Raw genomic sequence first — 23,891 nt, 5'->3', positions numbered from 1 at the left:
ACAAAGAAGGACTCCGAAAGTCAGTGGCCACTGATGGGATCCTTTGATGACCATAAAATAGAAGCACTAGAAATAGCTCTACGTAGTAATAAAACAACGCCTACTATGCTTGACAGTATTGGCATGTGGCGCAAAGAAGCAACACAACGGAAAAAGAGGGAAGAAGTAAAGGCAGAAAGGGAATTACGAAAGGCAGCTCACCTTGCCGCTAGAAAGTTAGAGGAAGAGATAAAGGAGAGAAAGGAAGCTAAACTAAAACAAGAGTCTGAAACATCAGGCCAGTGCCCTGTTAGGACTTCCTCTACACTCTACCCTGAGTTGCCTTCCAAGCAACGAGCGAATGACGAATTGCTATTAGGTCCCCCGATCATCTACATGCCCCCTCCATACGCCCCCTCCCAACCTGTAGTACAGCACCCGCAACCCCCAAACGCAAGTGAAAGCAGTACCAGGGCCTCGGTCCTCACGGCCTCCGCGCCGGCCGAGCCTCTTGTACTGAACACAACGTTAGCAATAACGTTAGATGACCCTGAGATGAGAAAGAAAGATTCCGCCAGAATGAATCGACTAACAAAGGATGAACAAGCCGGAATCGATAAGGTAGTAAGGACACTAGTAGAACGAAAAGAAAGTGAGGAATATGTAACAGACATGTATAACTCGTATGCCGACAACCGCAGACGACACTTTGTCGTACGACTTTGTTATCACACCCTAAATGCCTATGAGGATAGGTACCAAGATAGAGGTCCCGAAGGCTTAGCGACCTTGTATAGGAAGGTAGACATTGGGGAGAAAGGAGAGGGCGATGTAACGAACCTCTTCACTCGTACACCCGAAGTCTTCCGGCATCTTAGAGAAAACAGACAGAAAACCAAAGCAGAGACCCCCATAGCGACTGAACCCCAAGCAGGGAAGGCTGATACCATGATGCCCATCAAAGAAGCCGCCCCCTACTGGGTCCCCCCACGAGGTCAGGGAACACACGACGACATCAACCACCAAGATGCGAAGGGGAGGGTTGTATATAACTGGGTTTACCAGCCATGGGACCGACAAGACATCTTGACCTTTAGAAAAACCTACCCGACTTAAGAAAGAACCCGACGGCCTTCTACACCGAACTAGGTACGGCCTTAGGTTCAACCATAATGACTTTAGCGGATATCGATTTGTTCTTAGGGTTATGTCTGCCGGCTGATGTGTGGAAGCAAATCCGGAGAGTCGACAACGCTGAGCCGTTCGAATATACCTGGGTACAAGTCGATACCATAGATAAGCAGCGAGAACCTGGACAAAAACCCCTAAAAGCCATATTGGAACTCCCAGGCAAGATTGTACAGAAATTGAAGACTCTAATCCCAGAAAGAAAGGTAGACTGGTCAATAGTGACGGCTTGTCGCCAGAAACCCCAGGAGGATGTGTCTGAATACTTCTCTCGATTCGAGACAGTGTTTCCGATTATAGTGGCCAGGACATGACCACTGCAACCGGACATCACCTCTTTGTCCAGAATTATGTGAAGGGTCTGTCACCAGAAGTCTCCCAGAAGCTACAGACCAGCGAGAGTAGTTGGGCAGCCTCCAAACCCGCTGCTATCCTCTAGATGGCCCAATACTACGAACATCAGAAGAATGAGAACGATAGGGCATCTGAGAAAAAGAAAAAGGAACTAAAGGAGAGGGTAATGATAGCACAGTTGCAAGGGGTGACCATAGGAAGGGAGCCCCCTAAAGGAAATTACCAACCAACCGCCCCTAGAAAGCTACCCCCTAGAGACCATACACCTGCACCCTACACTGGACGAAGAGACTTAGACGGGAACCAATGTGCGTTCTGTAGAGGATTCGGACACTGGAAATCCCAGTGCCCGGTCCTCCTGGAAATGAACAAAAATAGAGACACCAGAGACATAGTATATGACCCCAGAAGTAGAGGATAGGGACGAGGGTACACGAACGACACCGCCAACGATAGGCCAGGCAGACCAAACACCTTTGATCGCCCCCGATAGAACCAGTGCCAGCAGTCCGACTACGAAAACACCCATGACTTTGCATAGGACCGCCAGGGGCAAGGGAGGGATCCAGTCAAACTCCGTGTTGACCATCAAGGTCCTTACGTCACTGCTAAGGTCTTGGGCACAAAGTCCCCATTTCTGGTAGATACTGGGGCGACACGTAGTGCGTTATCTAAACGACTGATTCCTAGGGCACCCTTGTCTGGCTCACACGTAACCTCAATAGGCTTCGATGGAACGCCCTCCACTAACCCCTTGTCAGCACCAATCTCCTTTGACTTAGAAGATAACACCACTGACACGACATTCCTGCTCTCCTCCAACACCCCCGATGCTATTATGGGACTTGATCTGCTAAAACATTTCCGAGCTACCATCAGATGTTCCCCAGACGGAGTGCGAGTCATCCTGCACGATAACCCGGATCTGTTCAGGTCTTGTCTCACACAACGTATGTTCTCCATAACCAATGCTGACTTGTCCCTACTCGACACGTTACCCTCACACCTATGGGCAAAGACCGACTCGGACGTAGGACGCATGGTGATCGACCCCGTACACATAACTGTCCAACCGGATGCGGTACTCCCAAAACTTCCACAGTATCGGATATCGCCCGAAGGCGAGAAGGCCTTGGTGGAAATCATCCAGTCCCTAGTCGATGCAGGAGTGGTAGAAGAAGTAGTCAGTAATGTTTGCAACAGCCCTATCCTACCCATTGTTAAGAAGCAAGGCGAGGGAGATGAGAAAGCATACCGCTTCATTGTTGACTTGCGAGAGGTTAACAAAGTAGTCATACCTCAGTACCCCGTGGTCTCGGACATCACCACCATCCTCACCCTGATTCCGTCCACTGCCACCACCTTTACCGTTATTGATCTCAAGAACGCATTCTTTTCCATCCCCATCCACCCAGACAGCCGCTACCTGTTCGGCTTCACCTTAAAAGCCCATTCTTACAGATTCTGTAGGGCACCCCAAGGCTACACTGAGAGCCCCAGCATTTATCGCCAAGCACTCAAGAGACAACTAGATGCAGTCCAACTACCAGATGGAGTGGTGTTAATACAGTACGTCGATGACATTCTTTTGGCGGCCGACACCACTCCACTTGCAGTCACAGCCACCATTCACCTCCTCCACTTCCTTGCGGAGAACGGTCACAAGGTCTCCAGGAAAAAGTTACAATTCTGCCAACCCCAAGTAACATACCTAGGCCACCTCCTATCCAAAGACGGGAGGAAACTTACACCTGACCGAATTCAGACCATCCTAGACACCCCTGTCCCCAAAACTCAGAAGCAAGTGCGGTCCCTGGTCGGCCTCACCTCCTTCTGTCGACAGTGGTTGCCAAACTTCAGCCTTATTGTAAAGCCTCTGCTTTCCCTGCTAGCTAAAGACGCCCCCTTCCCCCTCCCCTGGACACCCGAATGCCAGTCCTCCTTCAAAGAATTGCGAAATGCCCTTTGTTCAGCACCAGTCCTAGGAACCCCAGACTACACCAAACCTTTCTCCCTCTACACCCACGAACGGGAGGGATGCGCGTTGTCTGTCCTAACCCAGTCCATAGGTCCTAAACAACGCCCTTGTGCCTACTTCTCTGCTACTCTTGACCCTGTAGCCAGAGCTTTGCCCGCCTACCTTCGAGCAGTAGCCGCCGCTGCTGTCTCTATCCGGCAAAGCGAGGGGATCGTGCTCTCGAACCCCCTCACTGTGTTAGTACCCCACGCAGTTGACACCCTCCTGAACCAGACCAAGACTCAACACCTAACTAGCGCACGACTGACTGGTTATGAACTGACTCTGCTTGCACCCCACATCACATTGAAACGATGCACCACTCTGAATCCAGCTACTCTGCTACCTCTCCCTGACACTGACCCCAATGCGTCCCCTATACATGACTGTGTGACCCTCACCGACGAACAGACCAAGAGTAGGGTTGACCTCCGAGATACTGCCTTCCCAGATCCTGACGGAGAGCTGTGGGTAGATGGCTCATGCATCAAGCTCCCCGACGGCACCACCTCAGCCGCCTATGCAGTCACCACGGCACGAACAGTTGTCGAGACAGCCCGCATCACACAGCGATCCGCACAGGCGGCTGAACTGATTGCTCTCACACGAGCATGCATCCTAGCAGCAGGGACAACCGCAAACATTTACACCGACAGCCAGTATGCCTTCGGGGTGGTTCACCACTTTGGGCTCCTATGGAAGGAGAGGGGATTCCTGACTTCCCATGGCACACCCATCCTACATGGAGATCTAGTCTCCGCTCTGACCGAAGCAGTCCTCCTCCCCACACGGCTAGCTGTGATCAAATGCCAGGCACACAAGAAAGTGACAGACATTATAGGACAGGGAAATGTGCTGGCTGACATCACTGCCCGAACCACAGCCGAGAATAGGTCAACAACACGCATGTACGTGACCAGGTCACAAACTGAGAAATGGAAGGATGCTAGGGAAACGATTAGGGACATCCAATTAGCCAGCTCACCACGCGAATTGACTGAATGGGCACGGGTGGGATTGAAGGACGATGACGGTTGCTGACGAACTAAAGACATGAACAAATGGTTGCTACCTGACTCGTTCCTGATTCCCATGCTAACCATGACACACTCCCCCGCGCACATAGGGTCTTCCCCCATGATCGAACTCATCTCCAAGGTCTGGCACAACGACAAGATCCCAGACTCAGCCAAACGTCTGGTCCAACAATGCCTGGTATGCCTCCAACACAACCCTGGTAAAGGAACTGCTGTACCCCGGGGAGGGTTTGGGGTTCCTAATCATCCCTTTGAGGTCCTACAGATGGACTACATCCAGTTAGAAAGGTGCCAAAGCTTGAAGTACGTACTTGTCGTTGTGTGTGCTTTCAGCAAGTGGGTAGAAGCTTACCCGACCCGCGACAACACTGCTATGACTACCGCAAAGGTATTGCTGAAAGAATTCTTCCCCCATTACGGCCTTTGTCGAATTTTGTGGAGCGACAACGGCCCCCACTTTGTGGCCGAAGTTATCCAACTCATCCTAAAGGGGTTGGGTATAAAACAAAAGTTCCATGCGGTCTTCCATCCCCAATCTGCAGGCTTGGTTGAGCGACATAACGCCACACTGAAGCTCAAAATAGCCAAAATAGTTGCCACCACAGGACTGAAATGGTCAGAAGCTCTCCCGCTAGCATTGCTATCAATGCGTTCCACTCCCACCAAACACCACTTAACCCCCTACGAGGTCGTCTTCGGGCGGCCCATGAACCTTTGGACCGCACCAAAACCAACATCCATTCACGACGTCCCGGACGTCCTCATGTCTGACTATTTGTACAACCTAACTAAAACATTGTCTGTTATCCATCAGCAGGTGCTGCAAGCCATTCCCGATGCTTCCAGGGGCCCCGGACACGATATCCAACCGGGAGATTTCGTCCTAGTGCGTAATTTCCAGCGTGCAAGGAGTCTGGAACCCCGGTGGACGGGCCCCCTGCAAGTCCTGATCACCACCCGAACAGCTCTTCGAGTGGAGGGGAAGCGCAATTGGCTGCACGCACATCATTGCAAAAAGGTATCACCGACCCTGACGACAACTGAAAACGTCGCCGGCCAAGAAGAACTCCTGGACGAAGACCGACCATCCCTGAGCTGCTACCCGGATACAGAGACACTTGAATTAATGAAATGTCCCGATCCCACTCTGCCGTCCAAAGAAGGGTATAACCTGCGACGAAAGGAGGGAACTTCGGCAAAACAGACCACGAACTAAGTTGAAATCTCGAACTGGGAGCCTAATCACCTCAAAGGCCTCCAGAAGAGAAAGTAAACAAAGTCTGTGTTTCTGCCCGCTACCGAGTCCCTTGAAGGTGATGGAAGCGCCCGACATGAAGATGATGGAAGCAACCGGACGTCCGAATACCCACTACAAAAACCCAAAGACTAACAAAATGCACAGCTCAAAGACTATCGCGCTTTTTATTACCCTACTCTTTTGCCTTCTCCTCATGATCACCTTCTGGATCGTGGAAGAGAGTGCACCCGCTCATGAGACATTGTTGACCACTGTCCAACCTACCACCATGAAAGAACACCATCTGATCTCACTTTCACCCCAACTCCGAGAAAGGCGTAAGGAGTTCTGGAATAACTCTTTTGTACAGTTGCTCCACCAACACAATCTTGCCGCCAATGCAACCAACTGCTGGATCTGTGGACTGCTGCCACATGCCACTGGACATTCTATCCCTTTCATCCCTTCACCCTTCTCTGTCCATGGCTCTTGCCTCGCTTGGCTAATCCTCCTGCAAGAAAGCTACAAGGACAATGCTACTACCGGCAAAACTATGTCACACTTCTACCATGGGTTCTGGCTGAACAGAACTGGAAAAACTTCTGCTCCCTTCTGTCCTTTGAAATCAAACACTTCCTTTCATATGGACATCCCTGCCAAAGAGCGAGTCGAAATGCAGGTGTTCAACAACCCAGCCAGACCCACCTTCTCTTACCTCCGGAAACGAACGGCCGCCACCCTGACGGTGGCCCTATCCGTCATCAACATCACAGGTCTTGTGTGTTTCGAAGGTCTGGGAACGCAGCTGGTGGGCCACAGTTCCTGTCTCATCACCCGAACATTGGACTCAGTTGACCCACCCTCCTTTGTTACCTCCCCAAATATGTACTTCGTCTGTGGTACTAAGGCCTACACCTGGCTTCCGAAAGGGTGGGGAGGCACCTGCTACATCGCTTTTATCCTTCCTCCAACATATGTGGCTCCAGCAAACCATCACCGGCAGAAACGTGCAAAGGACATTGTACAAGCCGACTCCACTGGAGCACAGTTCATGGATGCAGTAAAGGGACTTGTTCCACTGTGGGGTCCAATGGCAAACAGCCGTGCCATCCGGCACCTGACCCAGGCAGTCGAAACCACAATGAACATTAAAGCCGGCATCCTCACCAACAAGACCGCTGAGCTTCAGGCCGTCCGCCTGGTAGCTCTTCAGAACCGCCTCGTTCTAGACGTGGTTCTGGCTGATCGTGGAGGAGCATGCCGCATCATTGGGTCCAGCTGTTGTACCTACGTACCGGATAACTCACCCTCAGTCTACAAAGCGATTGAACACCTCCACAGACTTTCCGCAGAGGTTCATCAGGAACAAGAAGGATGGACGCTTGGGAGTTGGTTTTGGGACACTATTAAAAGTTGGGGGTGGAGGTTGTTTACGTTTATCCTAATACCAATTGTGATCCTATGTGGATGTTGCCTAGGGATTCAGTGTTTGCCACCCTTATGTTCGCTCTTCATAAACTGCATCTGCCCTAAGACTCCGAACTTTGAAGCAGAACATATGAAAGCTTTATACGAGGTAGAAGTTCGTGGCATTATGGGGATAGATCCGAACTAGACAAGCTGGCGAGATATGTTAAAAGGGAGGACTGTGGAAATGTAGCTCGTAACTGAACATTATCTGCGCCATCTTGTCTCTCCCCAGCGCGACACACAGAAAAACACACGGCAGCCATTTTAGGCACTCTGGTCTCTCTCCCTGCTCATTGCCGATCGCTGGCGCATTCCCCTGGCGCTGCGAACATCCCCCGGCGCACTGGCCACCCCCGCTCTCTCATACATGGGCCATAAACCCTCTCCTTCTGCGCGACCCTGCCATGGAACCACATCCCACGCCTGACCGACATCCCATACATGGTCATACATCTCTTTGATAACCCCCTTCCTCTGTGCCCGATTGTCCGAACCGATCCCAGGCCATCACCTAGCCCTGCGGATGCAGTTTATTGCCCCTACTGTAAGGGAAACACCCCACATCAAAGGGATTACAGTAGATCAAGGCCCCCACCCCCTGAGACCCGACACACACCCCCGGGAATTGGCGGAATGTCCAGCTGTGTGATAGCCATCTCCTACTGTGGGTGGGGTAGGGACTTCTACTGTAGCTTTGTGTAGGAGCGGATCTGAGCCGGGGATTCTGAGGATGTTCTTTCATGTATCAAAGCGATCTCAAGAATGTGCCATGTATGATAAACCTGCAATAAAGTCATAAACGTGTGTATAAGAGACCAGGTCTCAGAGATGCAGTTAGAGGGCCTCGTGACGATACCTTGCTGTCTGATCTGATGTGTTCTACTCCGACGGAATAAAAACTTTGTTTCCTGCCTTCCAGTCTCCGGCGCCTGCCTCTTTGTTGGTTAATTTTTGAGTGGTATAAGAGGCGATTACCGCCGGGCAATACTTGAAAGGTTATCGACTGCAACTGCCACTACCATATTTAACAGTTCTGCCATGGGTGATAACAATAACATTAGAGAAAATAAGAGCTTGGGAGTACATACTGGAAGATTTGGTCATATAATAAAGAAACAAATTAGATATGAGGATTATTTATGTAAGTGAACTTATTGTATAAATTTGCTCATGTTGTTCACTCCATATTTTCTGTAAGTCAGTGTAAAGGTGATATAATTTCGCATTTAGTTGTAGATTCCTATTTTGTTCTTTATTTTGAATAAGTATAGATTTGTTTAATCCAATGTTATGTATTATTATCCTTATTATTACTTGAGGGAAAGATGTGTTATGATGAACATTTATACTTTGAATATTGATAGTTCTGGACACTGCGAGATGCCATATTTTGATAGTAGCCAGTACAATGTTAGTATTGTGATGTAATGGAGAGGAGGAGTTGGCCTAACGGCTAAAGCGTCGACCTCGAATCTGGGGAACTGGGTTTAAGTCTCGGCAATGATGCTGAACATCCTGTGATTCTGGGCAAATCACTTAATCTACCCGTGCCTAACAAAAACGAATGTGTCCTCATGTAATGCAACTGGTGCTATGTAAAGCGCTCTGATACCCGATTTGGGTCAAGTTTGCGCTATATAAAACTTTGTAAAATAAAAAAAATTAAATATTGAACATGGAGCTGGAAGTGAGAGTGTCGAGGAAAAGGCTGTGTCTCCTGGTAGGGTGCCAGGATTTATTGAAGAATAAAGTATTAAACTCTCTCCTTTTCAAGTAGGTGCATTATTGCAACATGGCTCATCACTTCACAGCAGAGGATCAGCATTTTTTACAGGATAAGATCACCTTTGAACACACAACAATTCCTAAAATGAGTATGATACCACCAACAAATGATTTAAAAAGTGAATAAAATCTATTATCCCCCTTTAAATGTGCTCCCTTTGTGACCCTTAAAAGCAGGTTTTCACTACATGCATTTCAATTGAGACCATGTCCCCAAGTGCTGTAATGGTTGTCACAACATTTTGTCCATGTTATAGCCAGCCAATCAAGGAGGGCATATGTTGGAACCATACCACATTTCCCTAAGAGTCAGGTGTGCTTAGTTTTCCCCTTTAATTTTTTTACTCATTTTCAGGAAGCAGTGACTATGTTCCTGTGTTCTGTAATGGCTGCCACAACATATTTTTCAGATTGTGGCAAGCCAAACAGGATTTACTAGTTCACTTTATCGTGGCCAATTAGAGCATATCTGGGCAGGCAAAATATATAATTTTTTAACTCCTCCATGCACACCCAAGCACCTCTTTAAACTCAAATGTTTCAAAAACGGCTAAACAGATTCATGCCAAATCACACAAAACATTCAGTAAAGTTCTAACTTGTTGTCAAATTTGATGTAATTCCATTGAGCCATCTTTTCTCTAAGTGCAACCTACATAGCAATTAACAAGAGAAACCAATGTTTTGGGATACCCCCTTTTTTCTTGAGCCTTGCTTGACAGATCACCTGGACACTTTCCAGGAAGGAGCAGAGGTAAATGAATTTTTTTGGCAACGATTTGTGAAGATTCATTCAACAACACTAAAGCTATTAGCGGCACAAAAAATGTTCTGTCTATGGAAACTATGAACTACCTCTAACCACACAGTGACAACCACTGCTATGTAATACATATTCATTGAATAAAATCAAAGATTTAAGTTGAACTTTAGTGTGAGGTGTTGAAATGACACCAGATATTGAAGATGTGGTCAGTGATGTCATCAATAATATCATTCAATATATCCTAGTACAGTGTCAAGGAGCCCAACAGAAAACTTCCTCACGACCCGGTGCTCTCTCTTCTGCTGATCTCACCATATTCCACAGCTCGAGGGAACTCGAGAGTAAGAACAAGATGAGCTCACCAAAAGGTACAAGCTCACAACAGAACACTTCCTCATCCCTACAAAGATAAAAACAATTAACAGCAATACTACAAAAGGGCTGTGCTGAAACAAAGAGAACGTTGCCACGTAGTTTTATAAGTAAGGATATATCATGCATAAGAAGACATAACCAAAACATTTGCCATAACAACTTGTGTTATAAAATTCTTTAAGAGTCTAGGAAGGAAACAAGACTTCATTAAATCTGACAGATGTATGTAATATAATCTTCTAAATGTTTGGGCTTAACACACATCCTCCGGGCACTGCTAACTTCCCCACTCTTAGCACAATTAGGCAGAACTCTCACACTCTACATCTCTGTACCAATTGAATTGGAACATCCTGTGGCTCTCTGCCCAACACTCATGCTTTCCCCCTGTGCACCACTAGACTGGAACAACCTGTGGATTTCTGTACAGCAGTCGTACCTAAAATTGGTCCACTGTAGATGGCCTCAAAAGAGGGTCCTGGAATACAGTTACTTCCTGAAGAGCTAACATCATCGATCCAATCATACTTCAAAGGACGAGTGCTCGCCTCCAAAACAGATTTGTTACCGTTAGCTCTCACACCTGTTTCCATGCCTCTAAACACAGCGATCCGGTTAGCATGCCACACCTTGCCATCACTTAGCACAGCAGAGTTGCATAAATACCTTAACAACTCTGAGAGGAGCAGAAAACATACTCTCCCCTTTGCACGTCAATCTCCCCTTTTTGACCTTGATGATGTCCCCAACACGTAAGCACACCTTTTTAGTACCATGAGACTGGTCATATTTGTCCTTATACTTAGTTTGATTTTCCACAAGAGAATTTCTTACTTTCTTGGCGGACCACAAAATGATTTTGGTACTATTCAACCACCCTATGTTGTCTTTAGTGCGAGGGCATCTACCTCTCATCAACTCAAACGGAGAGTGGCCCGTAGATTGGCAGCACGTGACCCTGTAAGCACAAACAGTCTTTCTTACTTTATCTACCCAATCCTTGCGGTTGCTAAACGCTAATTCAATAATACCTTTAATACCTCTTTTAAAGTGCTCAGCGCTGCCATTTCCCTCTGAATGATAGAAGGAAGTAGTCCTATGAACAATACCTGCTTCTTTGATGAAACGTTTAAAAATTTCACTAATGAACTGTCCACCATTGTCTTATATTATGTCCTTGGGCAAACCTTCATGACCAAAGGCTTCGGCCGAGAAAATTAAAATTGTTTTAGAATCAGCCTTTTCCACAACTTTCATTTCTGGCCACTTGGAGAAATGATCAATTAAGACCAAAATGTACTTTTGTGAACCATTACCTTCTCTCACCGGACCAAAAATATCTATTCCCACTCTTTCCCAAGGCATGTTGGCAATAACCATAGGGTGTAATGGAGATTTGTGGGTAACCAAACACTTTTAAGAGTTGACACACTGCACACACTACCTGACGACTCTTTCCACATCCTTCTCAAGTCCGGGCCACCAGTAAAATTGTTTAACCCTACACCTACTCTTAATGATATGATACCAAGATGACCCTCATGACAAAGATTAACTACCTCGTCCATGAAGACCAGTGGTGGAACCAACCTGCCGCTCCTGAGTAGTAAGCCTTCTTCCACCGACAATTCATTTCTGACTTCCCAAAAAGGTAATAACGCACTACTTCAAAAGAACTTTCTCAGGCCAGCCATACAAACATAGTCGATAACTGACAACAAATTACCACCCTGAGACAAACTAATGACCCATTCATCACGAGAGATCCTGCACAATTCTTCACCAAAAATAGATGCTACAAGCCAATCATCGCAAACGTTCTTTGTAGCTTCTTCTACAGGCAAAGGACACCTGCTGAGAAAGTCAGCATTTCTGTTGCGAATGCCAGGTACGTACTTAATTTCGGAAACAAAATCGAATAGTTGCATCGACATGCAAGAAATTCTTGGAGAAACATTACCAAGCCCCTTTGAAGTGAGAACTTTTGTGAGGGGTTTGTGGTCCGTTCTCTCCGTAACATACGTGCCCCACACATACTGTTGGAAATACTTGAGTCCCAAACACATCCAAGAGTTTCTCTCTCAATAACCGAATACCTTTCCTCTGTGGGAGTAAGTGCCCTGGAAGCGAAAGCTACCACACATTCTTTGCCATCCTCCTGCACCATGGATAGGACCGCACCTAGGCCTTTGCCACTGACATCAGTGGTGATGAAACTCCTAAGACCAGGTTCAACTCCTTTAAGAGGAGGGGCTGTGTAAATATCTATCTTGATACTCTCAAAACTGAGTTGGCACTCTTCAGTCCACAAAAATGTGAACCCCTTTTTTAACAATTGCCTGATGCAAAATATCATGCTGGCAAAATTATGTGCAAATTTGGAATAAAGCTCGGCCAGACCCAAAAAAGATCTGACCTCGTCTTTGTTCTGCAGCACAGGGGCCTTCTTAATAGAATTCACTAATTCAGACTTTGGACAAATACCTACAGAGCTGATTTCATACCCCAAGTATGTCACACTCTTCCTTCCAAACTTGCACTTAGATTTTTCTGCAATTAAACCATTCCGTTCCAAGGATTGGAGTACCTTAACCAAAGTACTGTTATGTTCAGCTTCATTTGACCCCATGACTAGAATGTCATCTTGAAAGAAGTCTACATTCTTCATGTCATTAAAAATTAAGTGCATGATACGTTGAAACATGGAGGCAGCAGATGCCAAACCAAATGGGACTAGCTTAAATTGCAAGATGCCAACAGAGATCACAAAAGCAGTAAGATGTCTGCAAATCTTATGTAAGGGTACCTACTGGTAGGCAGATGTTAGGTCTATAGTTGAGAACCATTGCATGTTCCTAGTAAAAGATAACAATTCTGATATTCTGGGAAGAGGGAAAACATCATCAAAAATATTCTTATTAAGCTCCCTTAAGTCACACATAGACGCATTCGGCCATTAGCCCGGCATGCGACAACAAGAGGAGTGACCCAGTCTGAAGATTTGATGCGTTCAATAAGATCATTGTCCACCAATTTCTGAATTTCAGTAATCACCTCTTCTTTCACACAAAGGGATGTTCCTCACCTTATGGATACAGGGACATGTATTCTCTTTAAGCATAATTTTGTGTGAAAATCCCTTGAGTTCATCCACATTCCCAAAGAAAACTCCAAGGAACTTAGAAACAACTTTGACACACATATGCGTATACTCTTCACCATCACTCAAACTGAGAACGGGATCAGGGCTGTTAGGATCAAGTAAGATACCAATTTCCCGGGAGACGCTAGGGAGCGTGCGACAAGATGGCCGCACTGTAGTGAGGCTCTGTCAGCCCTAAACCCACCATTCACTATTTATCCTAAATCTGGCGGCAGATCCTGCCATCAACCCTTCTTCTTGAATCGGCAAGCACAGCAGCAATCGATATAGCTGTCTGCAAGGCTGTTGGAGCAACGATTGCCCCGAAAAACTATCAGGCTGCGCCACGAGCTGAGTGCCCCACAGAGACTGCCAAGGCCGCACTGCTAGTAACGGACCCGTAACAGCCAGGGATAGAGATTCAGCGGCGATTCATTAGCTGGAAGCCGACGACTGCTGGACAATGGGTGAGTCGCTAGAGACAAGCGCTGCACTCAAGGGTACGCGACTGTGGGAGCGCGAGGCGAGTAATTGTCCCAGAGAGGTAGGTGCGGGTCGGGATTGCGGCGGACCGGAGACTGGGGCCTGAATGAAAGTGGAAGAACTTGCCGTGTGCTGCGAGTTTTGCCGCGCAGCTGGGGAGGGTGGCGTTGTTCCGCACAACACTGGCAAGCCCCCAGGAGATGGGCAGCTATAAAAACGACCACTGAGCACCACGACACCCCCTTACCTATAGGCCGCCTAATGATCACTGGTGATATGACCCGCATGAACTCATAGACCCTGGTCCCAACGCTGCCATGGCCGCCATCTTGATAACACCTCAGAAAGATCACAGAGCGCTTCACCCCGGGCCTGTCGGGATTGACCGCGATCCTGCTGATCTTCACCCTGAGACTGCCGAGATTGAGCTAGCTGTGCCTCACCCGGACTGCTGCACCTCACCCGGAATCTGCCGGCCTTCACTCTGGACACCGCGGTGCGACTGGGAAAAGCGGCATTGCCCCGTACGGCAAAGGTGAGCCCCCGGGAGTTGCGCTACCATAGAAACGCCTGCTGAACACTGCTAAAGCTCTTACCTGCAAGCCGCCCCATAATCGCTAGTGGTGCAGCCCACATGTGCGCATAGGCTCTGAGACCAGCGCCATATACGCTGCTCACTTGGAGAGCGCCAAGAGCTACACACCAAGCCTGCCGAGCTTCCCCCGGGTCTGCTGGACTTCATCCCAAGCCTGCCAGGCTTCATCTTGGGTCTGTTAAGCCTGAGCCCGCTGTGCTTCAGTTAAACTGCCGCTGTTCACTCTTAAACCTGCCAAGCTGCACTCTGAGCCTGCCTGATTGCTCCTTCTCCTTGTCTATACTGCACCGAATTGCCACTTCCTCCGAGATTATCACCAAGGCCACGGGTCTAGATGCGCGGCGGCCCCCAGGGACCTCCTTGCGGTAGTGAGGGAGAAACACTGCTAGAGGGAAGTGCAATCTGTGCATCAAGACCTCTCCTTCATACGGACTTCGCAGCTGCGTATGGAAATCGCCTGACGCCGCGCTGCCCGACAGGCTCCGGCCCCAGGTTCAGCCCAAGACTGAGCACACCCGCAATTGAGCGACGCCCGGACTGTCCCTGGGAGCCCCCCTCATTGCTGGAGCGGTCAACTGCTATTGACTGCCACCGAGACACACGAGGTGACTACGGCATCTGGATGGAGACTCACAAAACACCTAAAACCTGCAAGCGTGGGAAAGTGACAGAAGCACCCTTCTCAAAGTCCCTGAACGGAATTGCTCTATGCCACTAGCTTTGCAAGTGCAATCCACGATCCCTTCCGGGTCCCGGTCCGAGGCCCTGCAGAGGACCCCTGCCATAATACCACAGCTAACCATCATAGACGTCAAGTGACCACCCCAACTCCTGCACTGAGGGGCTGGGCAGCACCAGGGAATACGCTAACTAGATCCAGGACTATCCATACTCCGGCTATACTGTATGGGGTGAAAAGACAGCCGATCAACTCCGCATAGACGCCGGGGAACTCCACCTACCACGAGGCATACGACAATGGGAAAACAAGATGGCAAACAACCTAAACTGAGCTTTGACACCCTCATAACGCCCAGAGGACAACCGCCAGACACTGAGCAAGATAGCACTGGCCCCAAGACGAGCAGCCCGGACGGGGTGGACATGAGGACGATCCTTCAGACGATGAAAGCAAGCTTCTCCTCCATTGAGGGCAAAATGGATTCTATGTGTGCCAGAATGGAACAGATTACTCACTAGCTCGATAAACAAGATGGAGAATTAAAGAGGCTGAAACGCGAATATCCACTCTAGAAGACGATCATGCGCAAGCAGCGGGACAACTCACAGACATTAATAAACTATTAAAAGTGATAGAAGCCAAAAATGAAGACATCGAAGCCTGCTCAAGAAGAAACAACATACGCTTAACGGGCATGCCTGAGTCCGCAAACACTGGGAGGCTTGAGTATTATGTAGAATGACTGTTAACAAAGTGCTTTGGACAAGAGGCCTCTCCAAAATGCTCATAGTAGAGCGAGTGCACCGCATGCTGGCGCCAAGACCCCCGCCCGGTGCGAGACTGCTCAACTATTGCGATCGTGACACGGTGCTCCGCAAGGCAAAAGAATATGCGATGCTGTCTCCGGCGAGGCTACGGATCACATACGATGGCAAGCACCAGATTTGCAACACCCCACAACAAGCAACAGAGTTCTTCAAAAAACAATACTGGGAACAAGGAGAGCGCCGCGGTGCGGTCACCCACAACCGGCGGAGGTGCTACGGCGCAACAGGAAGACGATGACGTTAAGGACTGCAACTGAGCATACAAAGGATGGCGAGATGTCCTGTTACTCCTGCGGCTGGTGACATTGCCCTCACTAAGAAGGTAACGCACAGCCCAACTCAGGTACTGAACTATACCTTTTCAGTGAACTTCTATTCTTATTATGTTTCTGATGGTAAAGACGCTACCAGATATTGTAATGTTATTTCAGGGACCCCTCCCGCATGACATCATGTAGTGGGAGGAGCCGCCACACCCCCTGGGACACCCGTCTCTAAGGGAGCACCCCTACTTCCCGATAGCGGGAACTGTACTGTTAGGCATTTGCCTGTTTTGTTTTGTTCGATGGACATTGTCACCAGTGACTCTAAATTACCTTAAGGCAGAATCACGCTTGAGAATGCTATGGCATAATATAGTTATGGTCTTATGTTGGGAAATAGAGCTGCCATGCATGATGTATCATTCAATAGTAAGCATAGACTGCCACATGATCAATGTTATGGTGATATGCATGTCCAGACTATTTGGAGGTAATTTGGAAGGGATTCAGCGGGAGGGACAAATGCACGGCAAGTTGGGAATGTCGTTGTGGGAGGAATGTTGGGGTAACCAGGAAGACACTACTCAAGTGACAATACTTCACTATGACTCAGACAATCAAAGCATGGGGGTACCACACAGCCAAAGTAGTCGGGTAATCCAAGATAGATCATATAAATACAAGCTAAGGAGGGATGGTGGCTAAGAGCCGTAAGACTGATACAACACTGCAATTCACTCTCCTTACCTAGAATGTTAGGGGTTTGGGTAATCCCAGGAAGAGACGCCATATCCTGGCATATCTAGACAGGCTAAATAACTAGATATATCTAAAATTTGCCAGAAATATCAAGAGGGTCAAAGGGAAAAATATTTATTGACCAATAGGTTTCTAATCCCCTGATTCTCAATACATTATAACTACAAACAGGAAACCTAGGGTCAGAACAAAAGAATAATGATAAAGCAAGTAGATACTTCGACAAGTGAAAGTAAATCCCATCAGCCACTTAGGTAGCAACCCACATCATTTGGGATTCAGTAGCCCTTCGAGTGCCCTCCAGTGAATCAGGGCCACAGCATGAACGGGCCACAGGAACCTTTCTATCGATTTAAGATATAGTATCTACCATGGTTCCTAATAATGTGGTTTATTTGTTAATGGTGGTGAGGGAAGCAGTGCAACAAACAAGAAAAGTGAATATTAAAATCATCTACCGAAACAGATATGGTACTTTATTGGTTCTGTTCGAGTGATGAAATTAAAACCAGTGCAGGAGCGGTTTTGAAAAAATAACTGCTCAAGTCCAGCTCAAAAAAGGTCTCCCCATCCTCCTCTGTTTAGGACCGAGGTACAGACGGACAGAGCGGGGCCTCATTTCTCTGAGCGGATGCCAGGTGAGGTGAGGAGAGCTCCCGTACGTTGACGGGAAATGGATGAACACTACTGAAAAATTGACATAGAGTATTGTGAAAAAATCTGCAACCCAAGTAGGTTGTATAATTTCCTTTATTGGTGTGTTTTTACTTTGTGGATCACACACGAATATATAGCAGTAGCATAAGTTCCTAGGTCCTGACGAAAGCCTGATTATCATATAATCGTGAGGCTGAAACATGTAGACCTTTTTCAAGCTGGACTTGAGCAGTTATTTTTTCCAAACTGCTCCTGCACTGGTTTTAATTTCGTCACTCGAACAGAACCAATAAAGTACCATATCTGTTTCAGTAGATGATTTTAATATTCACTTTTTTTGTTTGTTGCACTGCTTCCCTCACCACCATTAACAAATAAACCACATTATTAGGAACCATGGTAGATACTATATCTTAAATCGATAGAAAGGTTCCTGTTGCCCTTTCATGGTGTGGCCCTGATTCACTGGAGAGCACTCGAAGGGCTACCAAATCCCAAATGATGTGGGTTGCTACCTAAGTGGCTGATGGGATTTACTTTCACTTGTCGAAGTATCTACTTGCTTTATCATTATTCTTTTGTTCTGACCCTAGGTTTCCTGTTTGTAGTTATAATATCTAGACAGGCATCACACAAACATAGCTATGCTGCAAGAAACGCACACCTCTCCTCAGGCGCGGCCTCAATTTGCCACTCGGTGGGCTTCGCATAGATATTTCTCTTCATACTCCGCCTTCTCCAGAGGGACAGCCATCCTAATTTTAAAAATGGTACCATAGATAGAGGAGGGATCCAAGAGCGACCCACAAGGTAGATACTGCATAACATGGGAAAATCTGGCATCGGCTTCTGTCACATTGGTGTGCAGCTACGGATCCAATATAGATGACGAAGACTATTTTATCACCCTCTGGCCGCGCATAGTAAATATAGGATCAACACACCTCATATGGGGAGGAGGTTTTAACCTAGCACTGTAAACGCATGCGACTCCGTCTGGAGCTTCACAAGTGGGGGGATATGTGCCATCAGGGACAATTCGAAGATGCTACTGCATTTATGGGCGACACACCTCCCACCACAATGGATAGATTCCTATATATTAATTTGCGATAAGCTGTCAAAGCAGCTACCCCCACGTTTCCAGAAGAACCTCCAACATTGCTCCCACTGCACTAACTTATACGGGGAAGGGCAACACATGCCATGTCCCGCATATACAAAGCCTCCATAGGAACAGGGACACACAATACCTTGAAAGCTAAAGAAGGACGGGAGACGGACTTGGGACATCCTATTACAGAAGAGGCTTGGACATACAGTTGTCAACAAACCGAAAGCATCACCGCTAACAGTAGATGTAGAATTATCCACTTTAAATTCCTCCACAGAATGTATTATACTCCGGCGCGGATACATAAACTCTGATTATAAAACAGTGATAGATGTGACCGCTGTGGGCGGGAAGGAGCAGGCTTCCTACATTTAGCATGAAGATTGGAAATGCACTAAGTGGCATGCTGGAGATATATTTGGATTTGACGCCCAAAATGTGTCTCCTGGGATACCTTCCAGACCACAGAGGCCTTGCTAAAAATTCTTGGCGATAGGCTTACTAATTGACAAACGCAATATAGCCTGTAGGTGGTGACGGGGCAAAGTGCCTAAGTTTAAGGAATGGCTGAAAGATATTACTTATTGCCAGGAGCAAAATAATATTTACGCCAAACTACTTCCCACTCACTCGAGACCACGTGATATTTGGGAGCCACTCACTCAATATATGTTCAAAATGGCCGCCACAGACACGGATGAAGAGGGCGCACCACTGCCGGCCGCTACACACATTGAGACACATGGGATGATGAAAACACTTGAGCAAGATGGAATCCGCCTGAGCTCACGCTGCTCAGCTGCTCACGCCGGACGCGTAATGCTCAGATAGCTGCCCTGCGCCGCCTTCAGAGATGCCAGATCGTCACGTTCGCCAGTTCTGCTCTGTAACGCGAGCCCCGAGGCTGCTTTTCTTCGAAGGGGGCTTTGCTCTAGTGATCGTGTGCCGGTCAAAGGGTAATCAGCCTGCCCTCTCTGCTCGCAAGAAGCTGGTGACACAAGTACGGGACGCTCTGCATTTTTTTACAAATCCAACCCTATGCCCGGCTTTTCTCGCATCCCTCATAACCTTTAGTGAGGTCAGCGAACTCTGGGACCTCTGGATTGTTCTTCTTAAAGACCTCTGTGGAGCGAAGCTGTTTGAATCCAGCAGGACCACTATGAGTGCTCGGGGGTCCCGAAGAGGCTCCAAGCAAAAGACTCCTGTTGCCACCTTGCCTTGGACTCTAAAGATATCAAAGCTGCCAAAGATGCCGCCTCTGCCACTGAGGGAGCTTCTAAACCTAAAACTGAGGTCAGTGGGGATAAGAAAACGCAGGGAAAACAGTGGGGCAAACCGGGGGGGGGGGGGAGGGCTCCGCCTAGAGATCCTGAAAGCACTGAGACTGTTCAACCCCCCCCTGCAAAAATCTTTTTGGGAATCAAAAAAATATGTTAAATCCCAATATGAAACCCCCATCCTCTTTCATCAATCACTTCCCTGCAGATAACGTAAAGGCGGGGGCACCTCAAGCAGGGAGTGGAATGGATTGCGTTGCTCCATCCACTATACCAGAAAATGACTTGGTTGAATTAACAGAGCCTACAGGTGTTCAGGATGGGCCCTCCCTAGTCCCGGTGTCAGCACTCCCACTCGCAGACACTACAACTCCTTTGTCACAGCCTACCCAACAGGCACAGGCACCTGATAATATACTTGGCGAGAATAGTATGGAGGCCCGACGGCTCATCCCTGACCCTGACCCTGGTGAAGCAGGGACCAACAAAGTGATCCAAAACCTGATGGTGCCCCCCGGCTCCCAGACTCCCTGGACACCCGAAGCAGGAGGGGAAGATTTTTTACTCCGTGTCAGACAGTACTCCAAATTCTTCCAATGAAGATGGCTCTGAGGAAGCCAGCGAAGGGGACAGTGAGATCTCACTTCAAAACACAGGCACAGTGCAGCGACACAAAAAGCCCACCAGCAAAAGTAAGCGCCGCAGTCAGCTAAAGTGGGATTACTCTGACTCTCAGGTATCATACCCCCTAGATGAAGACGATTTAAACTCTACTCAATGGGGAAGCACCAAGAGCCTGCAAGCTGACACCTCTGAACCCTCTCTAGCTTCCATCCTGACCTCCATCAAGGAGTTCCACGAAGAAGTCCGGGCGAACAACCGTATTGCTAAGAATGCTGCCAAAAAGCTGCAGGGCGGGCTGAGGCGTTTGAATAAAACCTGCGCAGACATCAGTGATCGGGTTACAATGGTAGAGGCATGAACTGAACATCTGGAAACTGACGCTCTGGCCACCAAAGAGCAGGGGGAGTCTAATACTGCCTGTATGATGGATTTGATGATAAAAATGGAGGAGCAGGAAAACTGTCAGCGCCGGAACAACCTCCGCCTACTCGGTATCCCAGAGGGGAAGGAGGGGGATGACCCCAGGCTCTTCATAGTTAAATTACTAAAGGATTCCTTCTCAGACCATCCAGGATGGGATTGGGACTATGAAGTTCAGAGGGCGCACCGATTTCCTTTTCATCAAAAGCGACAACACAGCGGTGGCAACATGTCAGGAGGGCAACCCAGGGTATTTCTCGTGTACTTTGGAAATTTCCTCCTTAGACAGATGATCTATGACCAGGCCCGCTTCAATTCCAAGAAAGGAGCAAATGGTGTAACATTCTTTGCTAAACCAGACTTTTGCCATCAGACTGTCGAACGGAGATGGCGAATGAGACAGCTAATCTCCCCTTTTCAACAGCTGGGTGCGGAAGTGTATCTTATTGTTCCCTCAAGGCTCAAAGTAATCTTAAACGGGAGTACTTAGACAGATGATCTATGACCAGGCCCGCTTCAATTCCAAGAAAGGAGCAAATGGTGTAACATTCTTTGCTAAACCAGACTTTTGCCATCAGACTGTCGAACGGAGATGGCGAATGAGACAGCTAATCTCCCCTTTTCAACAGCTGGGTGCGGAAGTGTATCTTATGGTTCCCTCAAGGCTCAAAGTAATCTTAAACGGGAGTACTAAGGTTTTTCTCTCCAAGATTAAAGCAGGGGAATATTTGGAGGAACTGAAATTCAGGAAGAAGTAACATTTGCTCACTCTGTCCAATAAGTGAAACCAGACCTAAGCCGCACTCTCCGTGACCTTGACTTTGGCATTATTTTGACTTTATTTGATATTCGCTCTATTTTCTGTCATGTGGTTTCTTTATTCTTCTATGTTATTATCACACTATTTCACTTTATCACTGAGCACAGTCAAGAAAAAGGGGCACGCGGCCGAACTGATAAACTAGAGCTATAGTTTTTATCAATCCGGTGTGGCTGGCAGTTGGAGCTCAAGTTGATTATCATCACTCAGGCTTTGCCTGATTGCTCGAAGAAGGGGGGGGATGGGAAAGGCACTTCAAGAGAAGAGTTCTGCACAGAAAAATTAAGCACAAGCTTTTTAATCTTTCTTGCACATACACATGTATACCTAAGACACACTTGCTATGGTACAGGACAAGACGTTAGGAGTCTGTTGTGTTATTATTCTTTGGTCTTTTTTTTTTCCTTCTTAAATGGCTAAGCTAAACTCCTTAAGAATTGTCTCTGTTAACATCTGCGGACTAAACGATCGCTCAAAAAGGCAGAATGTGGCGCTTGGGCTTCGTTCTCTGGGGGGGGATATCAACTGTATACAGGAAACTCATATCGAGGGCTCCCAGAGGCACTTATTAGACTCCTTGGGTTTCCAAGTCTTGGGGGCCACCACACAGGGTTCCAAAATCAGGGGGGTGGGTATACTGGCTGAGAAAAGACTTTCCATCTCTTCACCCCGGGTCAAGGCTGATTCTTTAGGCAGATGGGTGATTACTGAGTGTCATGTTTCTAATAACCCCCCTTTTACCCTTTGCTCAATTTACGGGAGTAATGTAGATGACCCAGGAGTTATCAACTTGGTTTCAGGGGAATTAGCACACTGGCCCACCCCCGTTGTCCTTTGCGGTGATCTGAATTTGCATCTACCCTCTAACTGGGATAGTGTTAGCCACTGGAAATACAAGGGTAGGAAACCCCTGGTATATCAGGCTTTGATAGATCTTGCGCAGATGCATGGTCTAAGAGATTGTTGGGCAAGACTGAACCCCTCCCAGCCAGGGTATACATTTTTTTCTGCTCCGCATCACACCCTTGTTAGGCTGGACTACTTTTTCCTTTCATCTTCAATCATCAACAATTGCACTATTGAAATGGCCCCACGCTTTATGTTCGACCATAATCCCCTTATCATTAACATTAAAGGTTTAGGGAAAGTTAGAGAGGCCTCTACCTGGAGTTTTGAAAAAGCTTTGCTACAGGACCGGCTGTATAAAACACACATGCAAGGATGGCTAGAGGAATTTTTGGAGATTAATGTTGGCTCTGCCCCTCTTATGACAGTTTGGGAAGCTTTAAAAGCGGGGATCAGGGGTGAGACCCTGGGATTCTCAGTGCGCAAAAATAAAAAAGAGAAAACGGTGATAAGTAGCTTACAGGGGAAGCTAAGGGTGGCCGAAACCAAATTGACTCACTGCATTCAAACAGGACAAGATGTTGAGACAGTGCAGAAAGAGGTGGTGCTGGTCAGAGCCGAAATTGGGGCAATTTTTGCTGAAAAAAACGCCGCAAAATGGGCAAGCACCCGGGAAAAAATTACAAGTGTAGCGACAATATTGGGCATCATCTGGCTGTCAGGACCAGGCAACAGGTTTCCTGTAGTGAGATACGCACAATTAAACTCCCATCAGGGGATGAGACTAACGACACAGATCACATACGAAAGGGATTCCAGGACTTCTACTCCAAAATTTATACTGAGGAGAATCATGGTCCCAGTGACCTAATCGCTAACGAGACCACCAACTACCTTAGCGAAATCAACCTCAGATCTCTTTCCTTAAAGGATAGGGAAATGTTAGACATAACTCCCACATGGGAAGAGATACTGGAATCTCTCAACAGCCTGCCTGATGGGAAAGCTACTGGGCTGGTTGGCATCCCAGTAGAGTTCTATAAGACTTTCGCTCCACAAATTAAGACAATTCTTATAGAAGTAATAACCTCTATCTTTCATGGGACTTTACCACCAGCATCCTGGTCTATGGCCAGAATTATCTATTTTCCCAAAGAAGGATAAATCTCCAACA

General features: G+C 47.5%; 1 protein-coding gene across 1 annotated transcript; it reads left to right on the top strand.

Annotated features, from left to right (window-relative positions):
* Window positions 1–5,888: 5,888 nt before the first annotated feature.
* On the top strand, window positions 5,889–7,427 carry LOC146789642 (endogenous retrovirus group PABLB member 1 Env polyprotein-like). Its single transcript, XM_085630114.1, has one exon. It carries the CDS (start codon window positions 5,892–5,894, stop codon window positions 7,425–7,427), a length of 1,536 nt encoding a protein of 511 aa, XP_085486240.1. The 5' UTR covers window positions 5,889–5,891.
* Window positions 7,428–23,891: the final 16,464 nt, after the last annotated feature.

This window comes from Triturus cristatus, chromosome 10 (assembly GCF_964204655.1).
Source record: "Triturus cristatus chromosome 10, aTriCri1.1, whole genome shotgun sequence".
Classification (NCBI taxonomy): Eukaryota; Metazoa; Chordata; class Amphibia; order Caudata; family Salamandridae; genus Triturus; species Triturus cristatus.
The sequence above is the reverse complement of the archived record's forward strand: the minus strand, read 5'-3'. Positions and strand labels throughout refer to the sequence as shown.

Coding starts and splice junctions, on each gene's coding strand:
- LOC146789642 (XM_085630114.1), top strand. CDS start 5,892: ATGGAAGCGCCCGACATGAAGATGATGGAAGCAACCGGACGTCCGAAT.